The sequence below is a fragment of the Pristiophorus japonicus genome, chromosome 11 (genome assembly GCF_044704955.1).
Source record: "Pristiophorus japonicus isolate sPriJap1 chromosome 11, sPriJap1.hap1, whole genome shotgun sequence".
NCBI lineage: Eukaryota > Metazoa > Chordata > Chondrichthyes > Pristiophoridae > Pristiophorus > Pristiophorus japonicus.
The window spans coordinates 107,965,791-107,984,282 of NC_091987.1; the positions used below are offsets into that span (position 1 = coordinate 107,965,791).

The following is an 18,492-nucleotide window of genomic DNA, read 5'->3' on the forward strand; positions in this document are numbered from 1 at the left end:
CTCAAAGTCTCCTTGATAAAGTGCAACAGCCCCACCGACACCTGGGAATCTCTGGCCCAAGACTCCAGGAGGGTATGTTGCCTCCCTGGTGCAAGGGTCAAGGATGTCTCGGAGCGCCTGCAGGACATTTTGGAGGGGGAGGGTGAACAGTCGTGGTGCATAAAGGTACTAACGATATAAGTAAAAAACGGGATGAGGTCCTACGAGCTGAATTTAGGGAGCTAGGAGTTCAATTAAAAAGTAGGACCTCAAAGGTAGTAATCTCAGGATTGCTACCACTGCCACATGCTAGTGAGAGTAGCACTTGCAGGATAGCTAAGATGAATACGTGGCTTGAGGAGTGGTGCAGAAGGGAGTGATTCAAATTCCTGAGACATTGGAACCGGTTCTGGGGGAGGTGGGACCAGTACAAACCGGACGGTCTGCACCTGGGCAGGACCGGAACCAATGTCCAAGGGGGAGTGTTTGCTAGTGCTGTTGGGGAGGGGTTAAGCTAATATGGCAGGGGGATGGGAACCTATGCAGGGAGACAGAGGGAAGTAAAATGGGGGCAGAAGCAAAAGATAGAAAGAAGAAAAGTAAAAGTGGAGGGCAGAGAAACCCAAGGCAAAAATCAAAAAGGGCCACATTACAGCAAAATTCTGAAGGGGCAAAGTGTGTTAAAAAGTCAAGCCTACAGGTTCTGTGCCTCAATGCGAGGAGTATTCGTAATAAGGTGGACGAATTAACTGCGTAGATAGCAATTAACGAATATGATACAATTGGCATCACGGAGACATGTCTCCAGGGTGATCAAGGTTGGGAACTCAATATCCAGGAGTATTCAACATTCAGGAAGGATAGACGGAAAGGAAAAGGAGGTGGTGTAGCGTTGCTGGTTAAAGAGGAAATTAACGCAATAATAAGGAAGGACATTAGCTTGATGATGTAGAATCTGTATGGGTGGAGCTGCGGAATACCAAAGCGCAGAAAACACTAATGGGAGTTGTGTACAGACCACCAAACAGTAGTAGTGAGGTTGGGGACAGCAGCAAACAAGAAATTAGGGATGCATGCAATAAAGGTACAGCAGTCACCATGGGCGACTTTAATCTACATATAGATTGGGCTAACCAAACTGGTAGCAATATGGTGGAGGATGATTTCCTGGAGTGTATTAGGGATGGTTTTCTAGACCAATATGTCAAGGAACCAACTAGAGGGCTGGCCATCCTAGACTGGGTGATGTGTAATGAGAAAGGACTAATTGGCAATCTTGTTGTGCGAGGCCCCTTGGGGAAGAGTGACCATAATATGGTGGAATTCTTTATTAAGATGGAGAGTGACACAGTTAATTCAGAGACTATGGTCCTGAATTTGAGGAAAGATAACTTTGATGGTATGAGACGTGAATTGGCTAGAATAGACTGGCAAATGATACTTAAAGGGTTGAAGGTGGATAGACAATGGCAAACATTTAAAGATCACATGGATGAACTTCTACAATTGTATATCTGGAGTAAAAATAAAACGGGGAAGGTGGCTCAACAGTGGCCAACAAGGAAATTAAGGATAGTGTTAAATCCAAGAAAGAGGCATATAAATTGGCCAGAAAAAGCAGCAAACCTGAGGACTGGGAGAAATTTAGAATCCAGCAGAGGAGGACAAAGTGTTTAATTAGGAGGGGAAAATAGAGTATGAGAGGATGCTTGCTGGGACCATAAAAACGGACTGCAAAAGCTTCTATAGATATGTGAAGAGAAAAAGATTAGTGAAGACAAACATAGGTCCCTTGCAGTCAGATTCATGTGAATTTATAATGGGGAACAAGGAAGTGGCAGAGCAGTTGAACAAATACTTTGGTTCTGTCTTCACGAAGGAAGACACAAATAACCTTCCGGAAATACTAGGGGACCGAGGGTCTAGTGAGAAGGAGGAACTGAAGGAAATCCTTATTAGATGGGAAATTATGTTGGAGAAATTGATGGGATTGAAGGCTGAGAAATCCCCGGGGCCTGGTAGTCTGCATCCCAGAGTACTTAAGGAAGTAGCCCTAGAAATAGTGGATGCTTTGGTGATCATTTTCCAACAGTCTATCGACTCTGGATCAGTTCCTATGGACTGGAGGGTAGCAAAGGTAACACCACTTTTTAAAAAAGGAGGGAGAGAGAAAACAGGTCATTATAGACCGGTTAGCCTGACATCAGTAGTGGGGAAAATGTTGGAATCAATTATTAAGGATGAAATAGCAGCGCATTTGGAAAGCAGTGACAGGATCGGTCCAAGTCAGCATGGATTTCTGAAAGGGAAATCATGCTTGACAAATCTTCTAGAATCTTTTGAGGATGTAACTAGTTGAGTGGACAAGGGAGAACCAATGGATGTGGTATATTTGGACTTTCAAAAGGCTTTCGACAAGGTCCCACACAAGAAATTGGTGTGCAAAATTAAAGCACATGGTATTGGGGGTAATGTACTGATGTGGATAGAGAACTGGTTGGCAGATAGGAAGCAGAGAGTTGGCATTAATGGGTCCTTTTCAGAATGGCAGGCAGTGACTAGTGGCATGCCGCAGGGTTCAGTGCTGGGATCCCAGCTATTTACAATATACAATCAATGATTTGGATGAAGGAATTGAGTGTAATATCTCCAAGTTTGCGGATGACACTAAGCTGGGTGGCGGTGTGATCTGTGAGGAGGATGCTAAGAGGCTACAGGGTGACTTGGACAGGTTAGGTGAATGGGCAAATGCATGGCAGATGCAGTGTAATGTGGATAAATGTGAGGTTACCCACTTTAGTGGCAAAAACACAAAGGCAGAATATTATCTGAATGGCGGCAGATTAGGAAAAGGGGAGGTGCAACGAGACTTGGGTGTCATGGTGCATCAGTCATTGAAAGTTGGCATGCAGGTACAGCAGGCGGTGAAGGCGGCAAATGGTATGTTGGCCTTCATAGCTAGCGGAATTTAGTATAGGAGCAGGGAGGTCTTACTGTAGTTGGTGAGGCCTCACCTGGAATATTGTGTTCAGTTTTGATCTCCTAATGTGAGGAAGGACATTCTTGCTATTGAAGGAGTGCAGCGAAGGTTCACCAGACTTATTCCCGGGATGACAGGACTGACATATGAGGAGAGATTGGATCGACTGGGCCTGTATTCACTGGGGTTTAGAAGGTTAAGAGGGGATCTCATTGAAACATATAAAATTCTGACGGGACTGGACAGCTTAGATGCAGGAAGAATGTTCCCGATGTTGGGGAAGTCCAGAACCAGAGGACACAGTCTAAGGATAAGGGGTAAGCCATTTAGGACTGAGATGAGGAGAAACTTCTTTACTCAGAGAGTTGTTAACCTGTGGAATTCTCTCCCGCAAAGAGTTGTTGATGCCAGTTCCTTGAATATATTCAAGAGGGAGTTGGATATGGCCCTTACGGCTAAATGGATCAAGGGGTATGGAGAGAAAGCAGGAAAGGGATACTGAGGTGAATGATCAGCCATGATCTTATTGAATGGTGGTGCAGGCTCGAAGGGCCGAATGACCTACTCCTGCACCTATTTTCGATGTTTCTATGTTTCTATGACCGCCCTAAGTGGAGAAAGAGCATCCGGGAGGGCGCTGAGCACCTCGAGTCTCGTCACCGAGAGCATGCAGAAACCAAGCGCAGACAGTGGAAGGAGCGTGCGGCAAACCAGACTCCCCACCCACCCTTTCCTTCAACCACTGTCTGCCACACCTGTGACAGAGACTGTAATTCCCGTATTGGACTATACTGTCACCTGAGAACTCACTTTTAGAATGGAAGCAAGTCTTCCTCGATTTCGAGGGACTGCCTATGATGATGGAGATGCCTCAATGCATGATAAATTCATAAATCAGTAACTAGGAATATATGCAAATTAACAGAACAAGAATTTAAACTTTGGGATAGGTCCCAACGGTCCGGAGTATGCACTGCATGCACAGAAAAATTCAAACACCCCAGGCTTAGACCAATCATCATTTTCTACAATCATATCTTCCTACACTCATACAGATAGATGGATAGATAGATGAATCACGCTTCAACTATAGCCACTCTAAAATAAAAAAACCTGCCTTTCCCCTTTGTCTGTGTGGAACATTTTTCTATTCAGCTTTCACTTGGGTGTCTCCGAGAGAGTGCTGCCAAATTACTACCAATCTGGGGCAGTTTTCTGTTGAGGACTGGATGAGGCTAGTTTTACTTGTGGTACTTAAAGGAATAATGTACACTTAAAGGCACAGTATGCACTCAGCAGTCAATCACACCATGCTCCTGTTACAATTTACTGATGCGTTATCTCATCACTACAGAAGGTCTACCGATTTTAATGAGGATTGTGGAGAAAAGGGGTTAAATATTGTGGGATTGGGGCTTACCTTGACTCGAGAAGCAGGGAATTTTAAAGCAGAGAAGGTTAAGGGGAGATTTAATAGAGGTGTTCAGAATTATGGGGGTGTTTGGGTGGAGTAAATAGGGAGCAACTGTTTCCTTTGGCAAGAGGGTCGGTAACCAGAGGACACAGATTTAAGGTAATTGGCAAAAGAACCAGAGGGTAAATGAGGAGAAATTTAGTGTCTGGCCATCATGGTGTGTAGCTGGTTTGATGGACCAGCTGGACTTTTCCTACCCCTCAATTTTGTACGTTTGTATGTCCGTAAGTGAGAAAATAAAGCCAGCCTTTCTTTGTAAATGTTGTAAACAGTACCTGCAATGTGGAAACCACCTCATCTCCGATCTCCTTGGTGGACACAATGTAACGGAACATGCGCTCCGGGTCAATTATGGTGTCTTCTTTTTCCCAGCGGACAATAATGGGCTTCTCTCCATGAGCAGTGCAGCTGACCTCTTTCTTCTGGCCCTGGGTTGCCAAGGTGGTGTTTGGGTATGACGTGATCATGGCAGGGACTGCAAAAACAAAAGCACACGCTGGTCAACCTGAGCCTTGGTCAAGGGCCGAGTTAGAACCGCAACTCCCTTGGAGGGTGCAAATATTGGGCTGCGATGATTAGAAATTCACCTTCTAACACATTTACCTGGTGCTTTTAATAGAGAAAACCATCCCAAGGTACTTCGCAGCTATTAATCACTGGTCCGTCAGGAAATGTACTTGAACCAACTCTTTTTAACCACTTAAATCAATGACCATGTAACCTGCTTAAACTTCACTCTCGCTATTTGTAAATCCCTATTGCATAACATCACCTGATAACACATTCACCGAAAATGGCTTGTTCCACGAGATAAACATCCCAAGGCGCTTAACAATGGCATTATAAAACAACATTTGACATCGAGCCACATAATGGGATATTAGGGCAGTTGAGATGCGGGTTTGAAAGAGCACCTTAAAGGAGGAAGGGGAGGTAGAGAGACATAGGCCCCTATTTTTGCCATGATTGGCGTCAAATCCTCAGTTTCCAATTTTCGCCAACATTTGTACGCCAGCGCAGACCATGTATGCCAGTTTAAGCATTTTTGGTGCAGACACAAGTGAAAACAGGCTCGGGCGCCGTTTTCTGCAGTTAGGCGGTTTTGACCGCCCACGATTTTTTCAGCGCGGCGCACACTACCATAAAGCCTCGGAAAAAAAACCTTCTGGTAACTTAATGAAATCGGCGCAGCACACAAAAGGACATTGGGGCCAGGTAAAATAAAGTACAAATGCAGGGATTATTTTGGACAGGGTACTTTCAAAATAACTCGGAAAGTAATTTTAGAGCGAGACAATGTACTAAACAAATGTATACATATTTTGAAGGGAGGGAACTGAAATAACTTTGCTGGGTTAGGGTTAGGGTGGTTCTTTCTCACCCAAATTGCAACTGTCCACCCCGAAACAATCGTTGCTGGCCGGGCTCGAGGCACGTGTCGCGGGCTCGGCCGGACACAAGCACCAGAGCCCGGGAGAATCACTGTAGTGAGCATGCGGAAGGGGACTTTTGTGCACAGGCACAGCAGCAAGCTAGAAATCAGCATTTGTCACAGGTGACCCAAGAGAATCACTGTACAAACAAATAAACACATGCGCAGATCACTGTGTGGTCCGATCTAGGGCGTCACCCAGCCTTGTGGAGCAAAACGGAGGAGAGGTGTCAGTGATATAAGTATTTATCTGCATAATAACAATAATAATGGGTGCAATTTTTAGCATGCCTGATGTGATAAGGGTGTTGGACATACATGGCATGCACATGCAGAGACGATGAATAATTTGACGCTGATATCGGGGAGGCCAATTGATGGGGAGGAGGCCTTTCCCTCAGCGAGTCTATAGGGAGAGGCGCTCATATCTGCAACTGAGTGAGGCAGACTGCGTTCACAGGCTGCGATTCAGAAAGGAGGTCATCACTGAGATCTTCCAACTAATCAGGGCAGACATACTGTGAAGAAGTGGAAGGAGGACCGCCCTCCCTGTAGAAGTAAAGGTAACAGCAGCACTTGCCTTCTATGCTACAGGATCATTTCAAGCTTCAACTGGGGACATATACTCGATCTCTCAGCACATCATCCATTGCCGCATTCGACAGGTGACTGATGCACTGTATGCCAAAAGGGACCAGTTCATCACTTTCCCTATGACCACACAGGCAATGAGAGACAGGGCTGTGGGGTTTTCCAGAATTGCTGGCTTCCCCAGGGTACAGGGTACGATTGACTGTACCCACATTGCCTTGAGAGCACCCTTGCAAGATTCCGAAGTTTACCGCAACAGGAAAGGGTTCCACTCCCTAAATGTGCAGCTGGTGTGTGACGATCTGCAGAGGATCATAGCAGTGGATGCCAAATATCCAGGTAGGTAGCATCCATGATGCTTTCATCCTACGTGAGAGCATTATATCTGTGATGTTTCAGGAGCTGCCAGAAGGGCAGAGCTGGTTGCTCGGGGACAAAGGTTATGGGCTCGCCACCTGGCTTATGACCCCCCACCTACGAAAACCCCGCACTGAGGCAGAGCGTCAGTACAATATATCCCACATAATGACACGGAGCATCATGGAAAGGACAATTGGCGTTTTAAAGCAGTGTTTCCGATGCCTGATCCACTCTGGAAGCTATCTGCAATATTCCCCTCACCATGTCGCTCAGTTCACTGTCGTGTGCTGGTTGCTGCACAACTTGGCCACCGTGAGGGGACAGGTACGGGACACTGAAGATTCTCCTGAGAGGAGAAGGAGGGATAAGGATTCGGAAGAGGCTGACGAGGAAGAGGAGGAGGAGGACCAGCAGCAGGAGGAGGAACCACCTCAAGCCGCAGGACGACGGCGGAGGAGGGTGGGGCGACCAAGGGAACCTCTAGCCATTGCCAGAGACTTGGATCAGTGGCTAATCCGTGAACCTTTTTCTGCCTGAAGGCTAAACTGTGGCACAGTTGATTATAGTGTCGCACCATGTTGACTGTTTTCACCTGTTTGCACTTTTAATAATGTTATGTTGGTTTATGTTGGTTAAATTTACAAAATAATGCACTAATTCTGGTTAAATTAAAAGAATAGGTTTATTAGATATTTGTACATTTGTACTTAACTTTAATAAAACATTTAACTTTTCAATGAAGAAATATCAAACTTTAAAATTTTCAATTAACATGTATCAAACTTTAAACTTCTCACAAACTTTAATATTTTCAATTAACAAAACTTTATTGTATCAAAATTTTCTGTTAACAAAACAAGTAACAGCAAGATACAAATATCTCTCCTCCCCCTGATTCAACAACCACTAGCGCGTAGTGCCCCTCCTGCGCACCTTGGTGCCCCTACCCTTAGCCCTGTCTGTTGGCGCAGCAGACTTCCTCGGCTCCCCCGGTGAGCCCAAGGGTATATTTTTTTGTCTTTTGTTGGTGGGGTTGGACAGGGCTAGACCTAGTGGACACCTTTCTGGAAGGCCCGTGTTCATCTTCATCTTCTTTCTCAAGCTGTGGACCACCCTGCAGCACAGTCCCTGAGGGTAGTCTGGGGATGATTTGAAAGGCAGCGTCGATGCCGCCAGTTGGTGTTGTTGAATGACAACCTGGGTGTGTTCCCTTATTGGAGCAGCTACCTGAAAATTTCCAGCACATATGTCAGACGATTTCCCCATCAGCTGTCCCGACAGTGTATAAAGTGCATCCACCATTCCCTCCCTAATCTGCCCCGCCAGTGGTGGTCCTATTCCTCCAGACAGTGTTGCTACTTCTCCTGACAGTCCCACAACTTCTACCCTCACCTTACCCATGGTGTCCAGGAGCAACCTGGTTAGCTGTATACTCTCCCAACTCATTCCAATGAGCTGTACCATGTCTACCTGCGCTTGTGGACTGTCCTTTCCACCCTCCTTCGCCGTCTCCCACCTGTGCCTTGCTCCACTACCCTATTGGGCTTCCCTCTCACAGTTGTGCATTGCTGGACCACACTGGGACCCGCATCTTGATCCATGGGCTCCACCGGCTGGAGGTCCAATATGAGCATCTGATCAGTGGGAGGGGATCGTCATGCTGGCCTTCATCCAAATCGTCCTGCTCAAAATCAGGAAACAATTCTGGACTCTCTTCTGGATGTCCTTCCCGTGCTACATCTGCTGGTACTTCTGCTTGTCCTTCTGGATCACCTTCTGCCTCTTCCTGACGCACAGCTACTGTAAAACATATTGAAAACATCCATTAAAGCCTAGCTAGCCCAAGCAGTATTTAGCCAACCCACAGTGCAAATTTCAGGGTTTACCTTGTCTATTTGACCCGGGCCCAGTGGCCATATTGGTGGTGGATCCTCTCCGGTGAGCTTTCATCAGATCAGAGATCCTCTGTTCCAGCTGGCTCAATTGCAGCTTACTTGGTGGACCTCCACCAGTACGATTCCTGCGGTTCCTGATCTTTGCATTCTTCAACTGTAAAGATGAAAATAGAACTTTTTCAGAGTGTGTCCTTCTGCTGTGGTGGCCACACACACACACACACACACACATTTATAAATGTAATTGCAGTGCGTACTTACTTTAACTAATTGTCCTAGGTCCTGCCACTTCTTTTTCAGCTGCCGGCCGATTCTCCGGATGATGGCTACTGCATTGTACTCCACAGCAACATCATCCTAACGGTGAGCCATTGTAGCAGGTTTTACTTTTTTCGCTTGTCCCCCTGAGTTGCCAGCAGATCCCATTTCCTCTCAATGACATCTACCAGGGATACCACATCGTGTGGGAGAAATCGAACGGCCCTATCTTCTCCTCCTTAGAATTCCTCTTCCACTTCCCTCTCAGCCATGTTTTGCAGGTTTTAATGCTCAGAATTGCAGAAGGATTTAGCCAGCACGATCCGATCACAAAAGGAAAAATGATCCGATCACAAAGGCATCTTTAAAAATGTCTGATCTAGACCAGGAAGTTTTTTTTTCGCACATGCCCAGAGAGTTTTTAGCGCAGATTTGAAGCTCCGCGCCCCTCCCCAGACTAACTTTGGAGAGCGTGGCGCCAAATTCAAATATTTGTTTGGCGAAAGTCCCGATTTTTTTTTTCTGGCTCAAATGTACAAAAAAAAATTGTACGTTAATACCCACGGGCGCTAAACATGCAGCAAATGGAAAGTAGGGGCCTTCGTCCTAGAAATTGGGCTCCTTAGCATCTCCCGTTATCACCTCCGGGGGGGGCACTATCGAGTCTCCAACCACTTACCGACGGAGCAGCGCGATAAACGATTCCCGATAAAATCGCCGTGAGGTTTACGGCAGCGGTAAGACATTGCGCCATGATTTCCTTCGCTTGGAGATCGTGACGTCATCACCGTGCACATCACCCCGGTAGCGCCCCAGATCCAAACTTGGGTTCTGCGCCCTGCAGCATTGTGAGGCAACAACACTGACAGCTGCAGGAGCCGTTGAACGGGAGACCGGGCGCTTCGGGAGGGCGAAAGTTAAAGGTGAGGTGGCCGAGGTAAGTAAAAAAATGTAAAACATTGTTTTTCTTCTTTTTTTAGGTTACTCTCCTGCCGCGATCGATCAGCCCGGCATTCTGCTGCAGTGCATCGGGCTGATCAGGCCGGATCGCGGCTGCCACCTGGGGTCCAGGTGAGTTTTTCCTTTGCAGGGCCTGCAGCAATGGCCTTTCCCTTTAAGGGTGGGAAGGAGCCCCTGAACATGACAGCGCTGCACAACTTCCGCTCCACCTGCTGCCCGTTGTGCACCAGGAAGGAAGTAGAGCGCCTGATTTAGCATTCCACTTCCTTCCTGCAGGGCAACCCCCGAGTTTTTTTACAGTTGAAAATCATTAATTCTTTCAGCTTTTAAAAGTCGGTGCTCATGAATTTCTCCCTAGAGAGGTTTAGGGAGGGAGTTCCAGAGCTTGGAGCCTCGGCAGCTGAAGGCAAGACCACCAATGGTGGAACAATTCAAATCGGGGATGCTCAAGAGGCCGGAATTAGAGGAGCTCCGGCATCTTGGGGGGTTGTGGGACTGGAGGAGATTACAGAGATAGGGAGGGGCAAGGCCATGGAGGGATTTGAAAACAAGGATGAGAATTTTGAAATCGAGGCGTTGCTTAACTGGAAGCCAATGTAGGCCAGCGAGCACAGGGGTGATGGGTGAGCGGGACTTGGGACCCAAGCAGCAGAGATTCCCATGGTTCTACTGATTACTTGCATTCCTAATGAGGATTCATTGTCAATGAAGATCATGGACATTGTATCTTACAGATGTATTTATTTTTCCAAAGGAGGTTTCCTCCCTATCTCTCATTTGGGTGGGTGACCACATTCCAAGCACCAATCATGGGTACAGGTGGCAAATGGATTACCACCTCCGTGAGCCTGGGGAGTTTGGTCACTTCGACCTGTGCCAAAACACTCCAGGGTCACTCTCTCTCTCTCTCCAATTTTCTTGGCAGGAAAGAAGGAAGCTGGCCAGTCTTTGGCAGCTACTTGCATTGGACCTGACTAGCTCCGAGAACTTAATGAGGCACAGCTATATAACCAGTAAAGGAGCAAGTGACATACAATAACATTAGTGATAAATAAAGATGCCTTCTTGGAACTCAAGATAGTTGTAACTTTACAATTGTCTCTGGGTTACGGAAGGGAAATCTCAGCCAGAGTTCCCGCTCTTAACTGGCCCTCTGTTGGAAAGGGCAGGGTTGAGAACATAAGAAGATAAGAAATAGGAGCAGGAGTAGGCCATTTGGCCCCTCGAGCCTGCTCCACCATTCAATAAGATCATGGCTGATCTGATCATGGGCTCAGCTCCACTTCCCTGCCCGCTCCCCATAACCCTTTACTCACTTATCGCTCAAAAATCTGTCTATCCTCGCCTTAAATATATTCAATGACCCAGCCTCCACAGCTCTCTGGAGCAGAGAATTCCATAGATTTACAGCCCTCTGAGAGAAGGGTTGGGCTCTGCCATCCCACATCAGGGTTGAATAGCCTGCTGGCACTCACTGTCCAGGCTCAAACCCAAGCAATAGCCCCAAGAAAGGTTTGCATGTCTACAACACCTTATCCTGTCTCTCGAGCAACATCCCAAAAGCACTTCACAAATGACTTTGATCTGTTCTTGTTCCACACAGGCAGCCATTTTTTGTGCACGGCAAGATCCCGCAAAGAGCCAATGAGAAGCGGTGAATGGCCAGTTTTTGGTTGAGAGGAGGTTGTTGGCCGGGAGAATTCGCTACTCCTCTTCGCGTTGCACCATGAGATCGTTCAGATCCACCTGAGCTACAGGACCAAGCACGTCGGAGTTTGAAGCAACGTCCATGGGACAGCATGTCCGGAAGAGCAATGCTGCTTCGGTGCCGGGCTATAAAGTGTCAGCCTTTTATCATGTCTCAAGTCCAGCAGCGCGAGCAATTGAGTAATTGGTGAGCTATCGGGGACAGGTTTGGGCGGGGGTGGGGGTGGGTAGGAGACGGTATGATGGCCAGGAATTTGTGCCTCTGCATCAGCCAGATTGCTCAAAAGAGTAATGGGGGGAAAAAGACTCTGATAGCTGCAGCTATTCTGTCATTACGTTTGTCATTGTGGGAGCTTTGAGGAGAATTGCAGCTCCACAACCTCAGAGCGTACAGTTATGGGCTTGACAGCTTGTTAGTTTGCACTGGTTGTCAGGACCCAGGCAGCAAGGAAGATTCTTTTGATGTCAGGCTTGTAATATCCAGCTGTTTGCTTGTCTGCTTCATGAAATCTGTGCAACCTGCCATGATTTCCCATCCTAGTCTGCAGCTTGGAATCACGTGACTATTGTTTCTGGCTTTATCCCGTCAGCTCTGCTACTCTTTTCAAATGCCCTGCACAGGATTTCTTTCATAAAACAATGCAGGCTTTTATCACCCTGGATCAAATCGCTGCACCACCGAGAGCAACAATAGCTCTCATGACAGACTGTATTCTGCCGTCCTGCCCAAAAGTGACAGCGGAAATGGGAGCAAAATTCGACGGGGAGGACTATCACATTCACACCCCAAGCTGAATTTCCTTTCCCCCAACACCACCCCTCCACCCCCCCCCAAACCTTGCCAGATGAAGCACAACTGCTCTTTCGAAGAGTCGGTATTGGCAAGATGGGCCGATTGGCCTCTTGCTGTGCTGTACGTTTCGCTGATTCTACGGCTGGGAACGGCCCTCCCTGCCCTGCTGACTGCATTCAAACACTTATGAGCCCACATCCCGTGAACAAATAAATAAAATAAGAATTCTCCTTTAAAACACTAGTTCAGCCCCAACTGGAGTATTGTGTCCAATTCTGGGCACTGCACTTGAGGAAGGACGTGAAGGCTTTGCCGAGGGCTCAGAAGAGATTTACTAGAATGGTTCCAGCGATGAGGGATTACAGTTATGTGGTTAGACTGAGGAAGCTGGGGTTGTTCTCCTTGGAGCAGGGAAGGGTATGAGGAGATTTGATAGAGGTGTTTAAAATCATGAAGAGTTTAGATAGAGTTAATAAAGGGAAACTGTTTCCAATGGCTGAAGGATCGATATCGAGAGGGCACAGGTTTAAGGTGATTAGCAAAAGAAGCAGAGGCGACATGAGGAAAATCTTTTTTACACAACAAGTGGTTAGGATTTGGAATGCACTGCCTGATAGGGCAGTGGATACAGAATCAATAGTAGTCTTCAAAAGGGAATTGGATAAATACTTAGAGGACAAAAAGCCACCGATCTGCTCAACCACACCCTCACCACCACCTGTGATGCCCTAGTCCCTATTAAAACCATTATCTCTCTCACCCTGGCTATTCCCCCTGGTACAGGCCTCATCTTTGCTCCCTCAAGTCCAAGGGGCGCAGGCTTGAACTGGTGAGGCGGACAATTAGTTGAGCCATTCACCGCCAGATCTGACTGGACCACATAAAGCATTATCGTGTCCTACTCTTAATTGTCTGCAAAAACTGCTCACTTTTCCAGGATCATTCTGGAATGCAAAGATAACCCCTAGCTACTATTCTCTACTGCTAACTGTCTCCTTAATAGCCCTCTCCACCACACTCGCCTCCAACAACAAGTGTGAGGAGCTCATGGACTCCTTTGTCTCAATGACTGAGACCATCCGATCAGCTGCCTCTGCAAGTTCCCTTCCTTCCCCTAATCCACAGGGCCAAACTTCCTCTGAGGTTCCCTCCTGCCCGAGCCCGAAACTCACATTGCTCTCCAGTTTCTCTCTGATCTCCCCTCTTGACCTCTCCACGCTCATCTTGTCCATGAGGCACATTTCCTGCTCCCTTGACCCTATTCCCACTAAACTGCTGACCACCCAACTTCCTTTTCTGGCTCCCATGTTAGCTGACATTGTTAACGGTTCTCTCTCCTCAGGTACTGTCCCCCTCTCCCTCAAATCTACCAACATCACCCCTTTCAAAAAACCAACCCTTGACCCCACTGTGCTTGCTAGCTACCGCCACATCTCCAACCTCCCTTTCCTTTCCAAAGTCTAGCTTTCTCAGAAATCCGTATTTGAATCCCTTCAATCTGGTTCCCGCCCCTGCCACAGTACTGAAACAGCTCTCATCAAAGTCACAAATGACTGTGACAAAGGTAAACTATCCCTCCTCTTCCTTCTTGACTTGTCGACAGCCTTTGACACAGTTGACCACTCCATCCTTCTCCAATGCCTCCCAACCATCATCCAGCTGGGTGGAACTGCACTTGCCTAGTTCCATTCTTATATATCTAATCGTAGCCAGAAAATCTCTGGCAATGGCTTCTCTTCCCACTCCTGCCTCTGGTGTTCCCCAAGGATCTATCCTTGGTCCCCTCCTATTTCTTATCTACATATTGCCCCTTGGCGATGTCATCCAAAAACACGGCATCAGTTTCCATATGTATGCTGATGACCCCCAGCTCTACCTCTCCACCACTTCTCTTGACCCCTCCATGGTCTCTAAATTGTCAGACTGCTTGTCAGACATCCAGTACTGGATGAGCAGAACATTTCTCCAATTAAATATTGGAAAGACCGAAGCCATTGTCTTTGGTCCCTGCCACAAACTGCATTCCCTAGCCACTGACTCCATCTTGGAAGAAGGGACTGAGTGTAACGTAGCTAAGTTTGCTGACGATACAAAGATGGAAGGAAAAGCAATGCGTGAGGAGGACGCAAAAAAATCTGCAAAAGGACATAGACAGGCTAAGTGAATGGGCAAAAATTTGGCAGATGGAGTATAATGTTGGAAAGTGTGAGGTCATGCACTTTTCTAGAAAAAATCAAAGAGCAAGTTATTATTTAAACAGAGAAAGATTGCAAAGTGTTGCAGTACAGCAGGACCTGGGGATACTTGTGCATGAAACACAAAAGGATAGTAGGCAGTTACAGCAAGTGATCAGGAAGGCCAATGGAATCTTGGCCTTTATTGCAAAGGGGAAGGAGTATAAAAGCAGGGAAGTCTTGCTACAGTTATACAGGGTATTGGTGAGACTACATCTGGAGTACTGCGTGCAGTTTTGGTTTCCATATTTACGAAAGGATATACTTGCTTTGGAGGCAATTAAGAAAAATTTGCTGACTATACAAAGATGGGAGGACAAACAATGTGTGAGGAGGACTCAAAAAATCTGCAAAAGGATATAGACAGGTTAAGTGAGTGGGTAAAAGTTTGGCAGATGGAGTATAATGTTGGAAAGTGTGAGGTCATGCACTTTGCAGAAAAAAATCAAAGAGCAAAGTACTATTTAAATGGAGAAAGATTGCAAAGTGCTGCAGTTCAGAGAAGGTTCACGAGGTTGATTCCGGGGATGAAGGGGTTGACTTATGAGGAAAGGATGAGTAGGTTGCGCCTCTACTCATTGGAATTCAGAAGAATGAGAGGTGATCTTATCGAAATGTATAAGATTATGAGGGAGCCTGACAAGGTGGATGCAGAGAGGATGTTTCCACTGATGGGGGAGACTATAACTAGAGGGCATAATCTTAGAATAAGGGGCCGCCCATTTAAAACTGAGATGAGGAGAAATTTCTTCTCTCAGAGGGTTGTAAATCTGTGGAATTTGCTGCCTCAGAGAGCTGTGGAAGCTGGGACATTGAATAAATTTAAGACAAAAATAGACCGTTTCTTAAACGATAAGGGGATAAGGGGTTATGGGGAGCGGGCAGGGAAGTGGAGCTGAATCCATGATCGGATCAGCCATGATCGTATTGAATGGCAGAGCAGGCTCGAGAGGCCATATGGCCTACTCCTGCTCCTATTTCTTATGTTCTTATGTTCTTAACCCTCACCCGAGCATCTGTCTGAGGCTAAACCAGACTGTTCACAACAAGGTATCATATTTGACCCTGAAATGAGCTTCCAGCCACATATCCGCAGCATAACTAAGACCGCCTATTTCCATCTCAGTAACATTGCCCGTCTCCGCACTTGCCTCAGCTCTTCTGCTGCTGAAACCCTCATTCATGCCTTTGTTACCTCTAAACTTGACTACTCCAACGCACTCCTGGCTGGCCTCCCACATTCTACCCTATGTAAACTTGAGTTCATCCAAAACTCAGCAACCCGTGTCCTAACTCGCACCAAGTCCCATTCACCCATCACCCCTGTGCTCGCTGACCTACATTGGCTCCCGATTAAGCAACGCCTCAATTTCAAAATTCACATCCTTATTTACAAATCCCTCCCTATCTCTGTAATCTCCTCCAGCCTCACAAGCCCCCAGAGATATCTACGCTCCTCAAATTCAGCCCTCTTGAGCATCCCCAATTATAATCGCTCAACCATCGGTGGCCATGCTGCCTGGACCCTAAGCTCTGGAACTCCCTCCCTAAACCTCTCAGCCTCTCTACCTCTCTCTCTTCCTTTAAGACGCTCCTTAAAATCTACCTCTTTGACCAAGCGTTTCTTCTTATGTGGCTCGGTGTCAAATGTTGTTTTTGTCTCCTGTGAAGCACCTTCGGACATTTTACTACGTTAAAGGCACTATATAAATATAAGTTGTTGTTGTTGATATGGGGAAAGGGGTACTGAGGTGAATGATCAGCCATGATCTTATTAAATGGTGGTGCAGGCGCGAAGGGCTGAATGGCCTACTCCTGCACCTATTTTCTATGTTTCTATGTTTCTGTAAGCCATCCATACTCCAAAGTGCATCCATTGCTGCAGTGCCTGGGACTGCCAGCTCTCTGGCTAATTACGGATAGCTTTGTGCTGTTCCCACTTGGCCGAAACTCCGTTTACTTTGTACTTTTCCAGCTCGTAGACAGACGAGACTTTCACCTCATTAGTCTGGGCTGGATCTTGGAGATGAGAGGACAGTGTCAGAGTGCACGGCACCATTCAAAGTCACCGGATGGGGCAAAATTAGGATACTTCAGTGAACCTCTTTGCTATACTTCCATAGCAATACCTGCAGGAAGCAATGAACAAAGTGCTGCCTTGTAGTGTTGCCACAGCAACAGAGAAGGCAAACCAACATTTGCAGTTAGGTAACCATACCCCTTTGAGTGACACAGCCAAGACTGACCACAGTTCTGCTCAACAAATGTCACTCAGCCTCGTTGCCACAATATGATCATTACTCCATCTGTCGAAGTGCAATTATTTTCTTTCTAAATATATCTTTGATGGGGTAGAGTTTCCGCTTTGGGCGTAATCAGCGATTCCGGTGCAAATTGTGTCCAAAATTGCCCCCGTTTTGAAACGTGTCCCCCCACCTCCCCTCCATTGAGTTCCTGCTCAAACTTATTTGCATTTTGTCATGAACCAGCGCAAATGGCAGCATTTTAACTGCAGAGTGACTATTTGTACTAACGCTTTTCTCTTCCTACCTTCTGCGCCTGCGTCCTCCGGACCCTGCCCCCGACGCCTCCCGCCCGGAACCCAAACCGGAAGTAGGGCCATGTTGTTCTTCAATTGCCCACGTTATCCGACCGCGCCGCAAGTCGCTGAGCCTCCCGCTGAGCCTCCCATCTGGGCAGGGAGAGAGCGGCGGCAGGGAGAGAGAGGCGGCGGGAGAGAGGGAGAGAGGGGCGGCAGGGGAGAGAGGGGCGGCGGGGGAGAGAGGGGCGGCAGGGGAGAGAGGGAGAGAGGGGCGGCAGGGGAGAGAGGGAGAGAGGGGCGGCAGGGGAGAGAGGGAGAGAGGGGCGGCGGGGGAGAGAAAGACGGCAGGGGAGAGAGGGAGAGAGGGGCGGCGGGGGAGAGGGGGCGGCGGGCAGGGGAGAGAGAGAGGGGTGGTGGGGAGAGAGAGGGGCGACGGGCGGCGGGGAGAGAGAGAGAGGTGGCGGAGAGAGAGAGAGTCAGCGGGGGAGAGAGAGGGAGAGAGGGGCGGTGGGGAGAGAGGGAGGCGGCGGGGGAGAGAGAGAGAGAGACGGGCGGTGGGGAGAGAGAGAGGCGGGGGGGAGAGAGACGGTGGGGAGAGAGCGGTGTGGGGGGGGGAGAGAGAGAGGCTGTGGGGAGAGAGAGAGGTGGCGGAGAGACAGAGAGACAGCGGGAGAGAGAGGGGCGGGGGGGAGAGAGGGACGGCGGGGAGAGCGGTGTGGGGGGGGGAGAGAGAGAGGCTGTGGGGAGAGAGAGAGGTGGGGGATGGGGAGAGAGAGAGGTGGAGGTAGAGAGGGGCAGCGGGGAGTGTAGGGGAGGACGAAAACCCCCTCATTTTACCCAGAAGGAAAAGAGCTGTGGGATCTGTCTGTGCTGCAATGTAAAATTGAAACCGAGACGGTCCGACCTTGGCAGAGCAGTGATTGGACGGGGGAGGACAGAGTCAGCCCGAAGCATGGGGCTTTCAAGCCAAAGGGAGAGCACTTGCTCGAAAACTGTGGGACTGACTCATTGCCATTATCGGGCTATTGTCTTCCCCATGTTTACACTATGGAAGGAAATTATGCAGACCTTCAGAAAACTAGGGAACCCAAAACAATCCAAGGGCCTACACAATAGCTACAGGAGGCCAACCCAATCAACACCTACTCAAACCTTGAGTAGGTTAACATCAGTGGAAAAAACCCGCAATAATCTAAAACTGCTGCATTTTTCAAAATCATAAAGCCCACCAATGGGAAGGATCGATTTCAGCAGGAGAGGTGGACTGGATAATCTGGCTATAAAAAG

The 18,492-nt window shown here is 47.8% G+C and overlaps 1 protein-coding gene across 1 annotated transcript in view; it reads right to left on the minus strand.

The window, feature by feature from the left end:
- The window catches only part of LOC139276218 (cell adhesion molecule DSCAM), a 699,015-nt gene that overhangs the window by 208,654 nt on the left and 471,869 nt on the right, over positions 1–18,492 (minus strand). Inside the window, exon 11 of the mRNA XM_070893864.1 lies at positions 4,709–4,908. Within this exon, the coding sequence (XP_070749965.1) occupies positions 4,709–4,908 (200 nt within the window). The remainder of the gene's footprint in view (positions 1–4,708; positions 4,909–18,492) is intronic.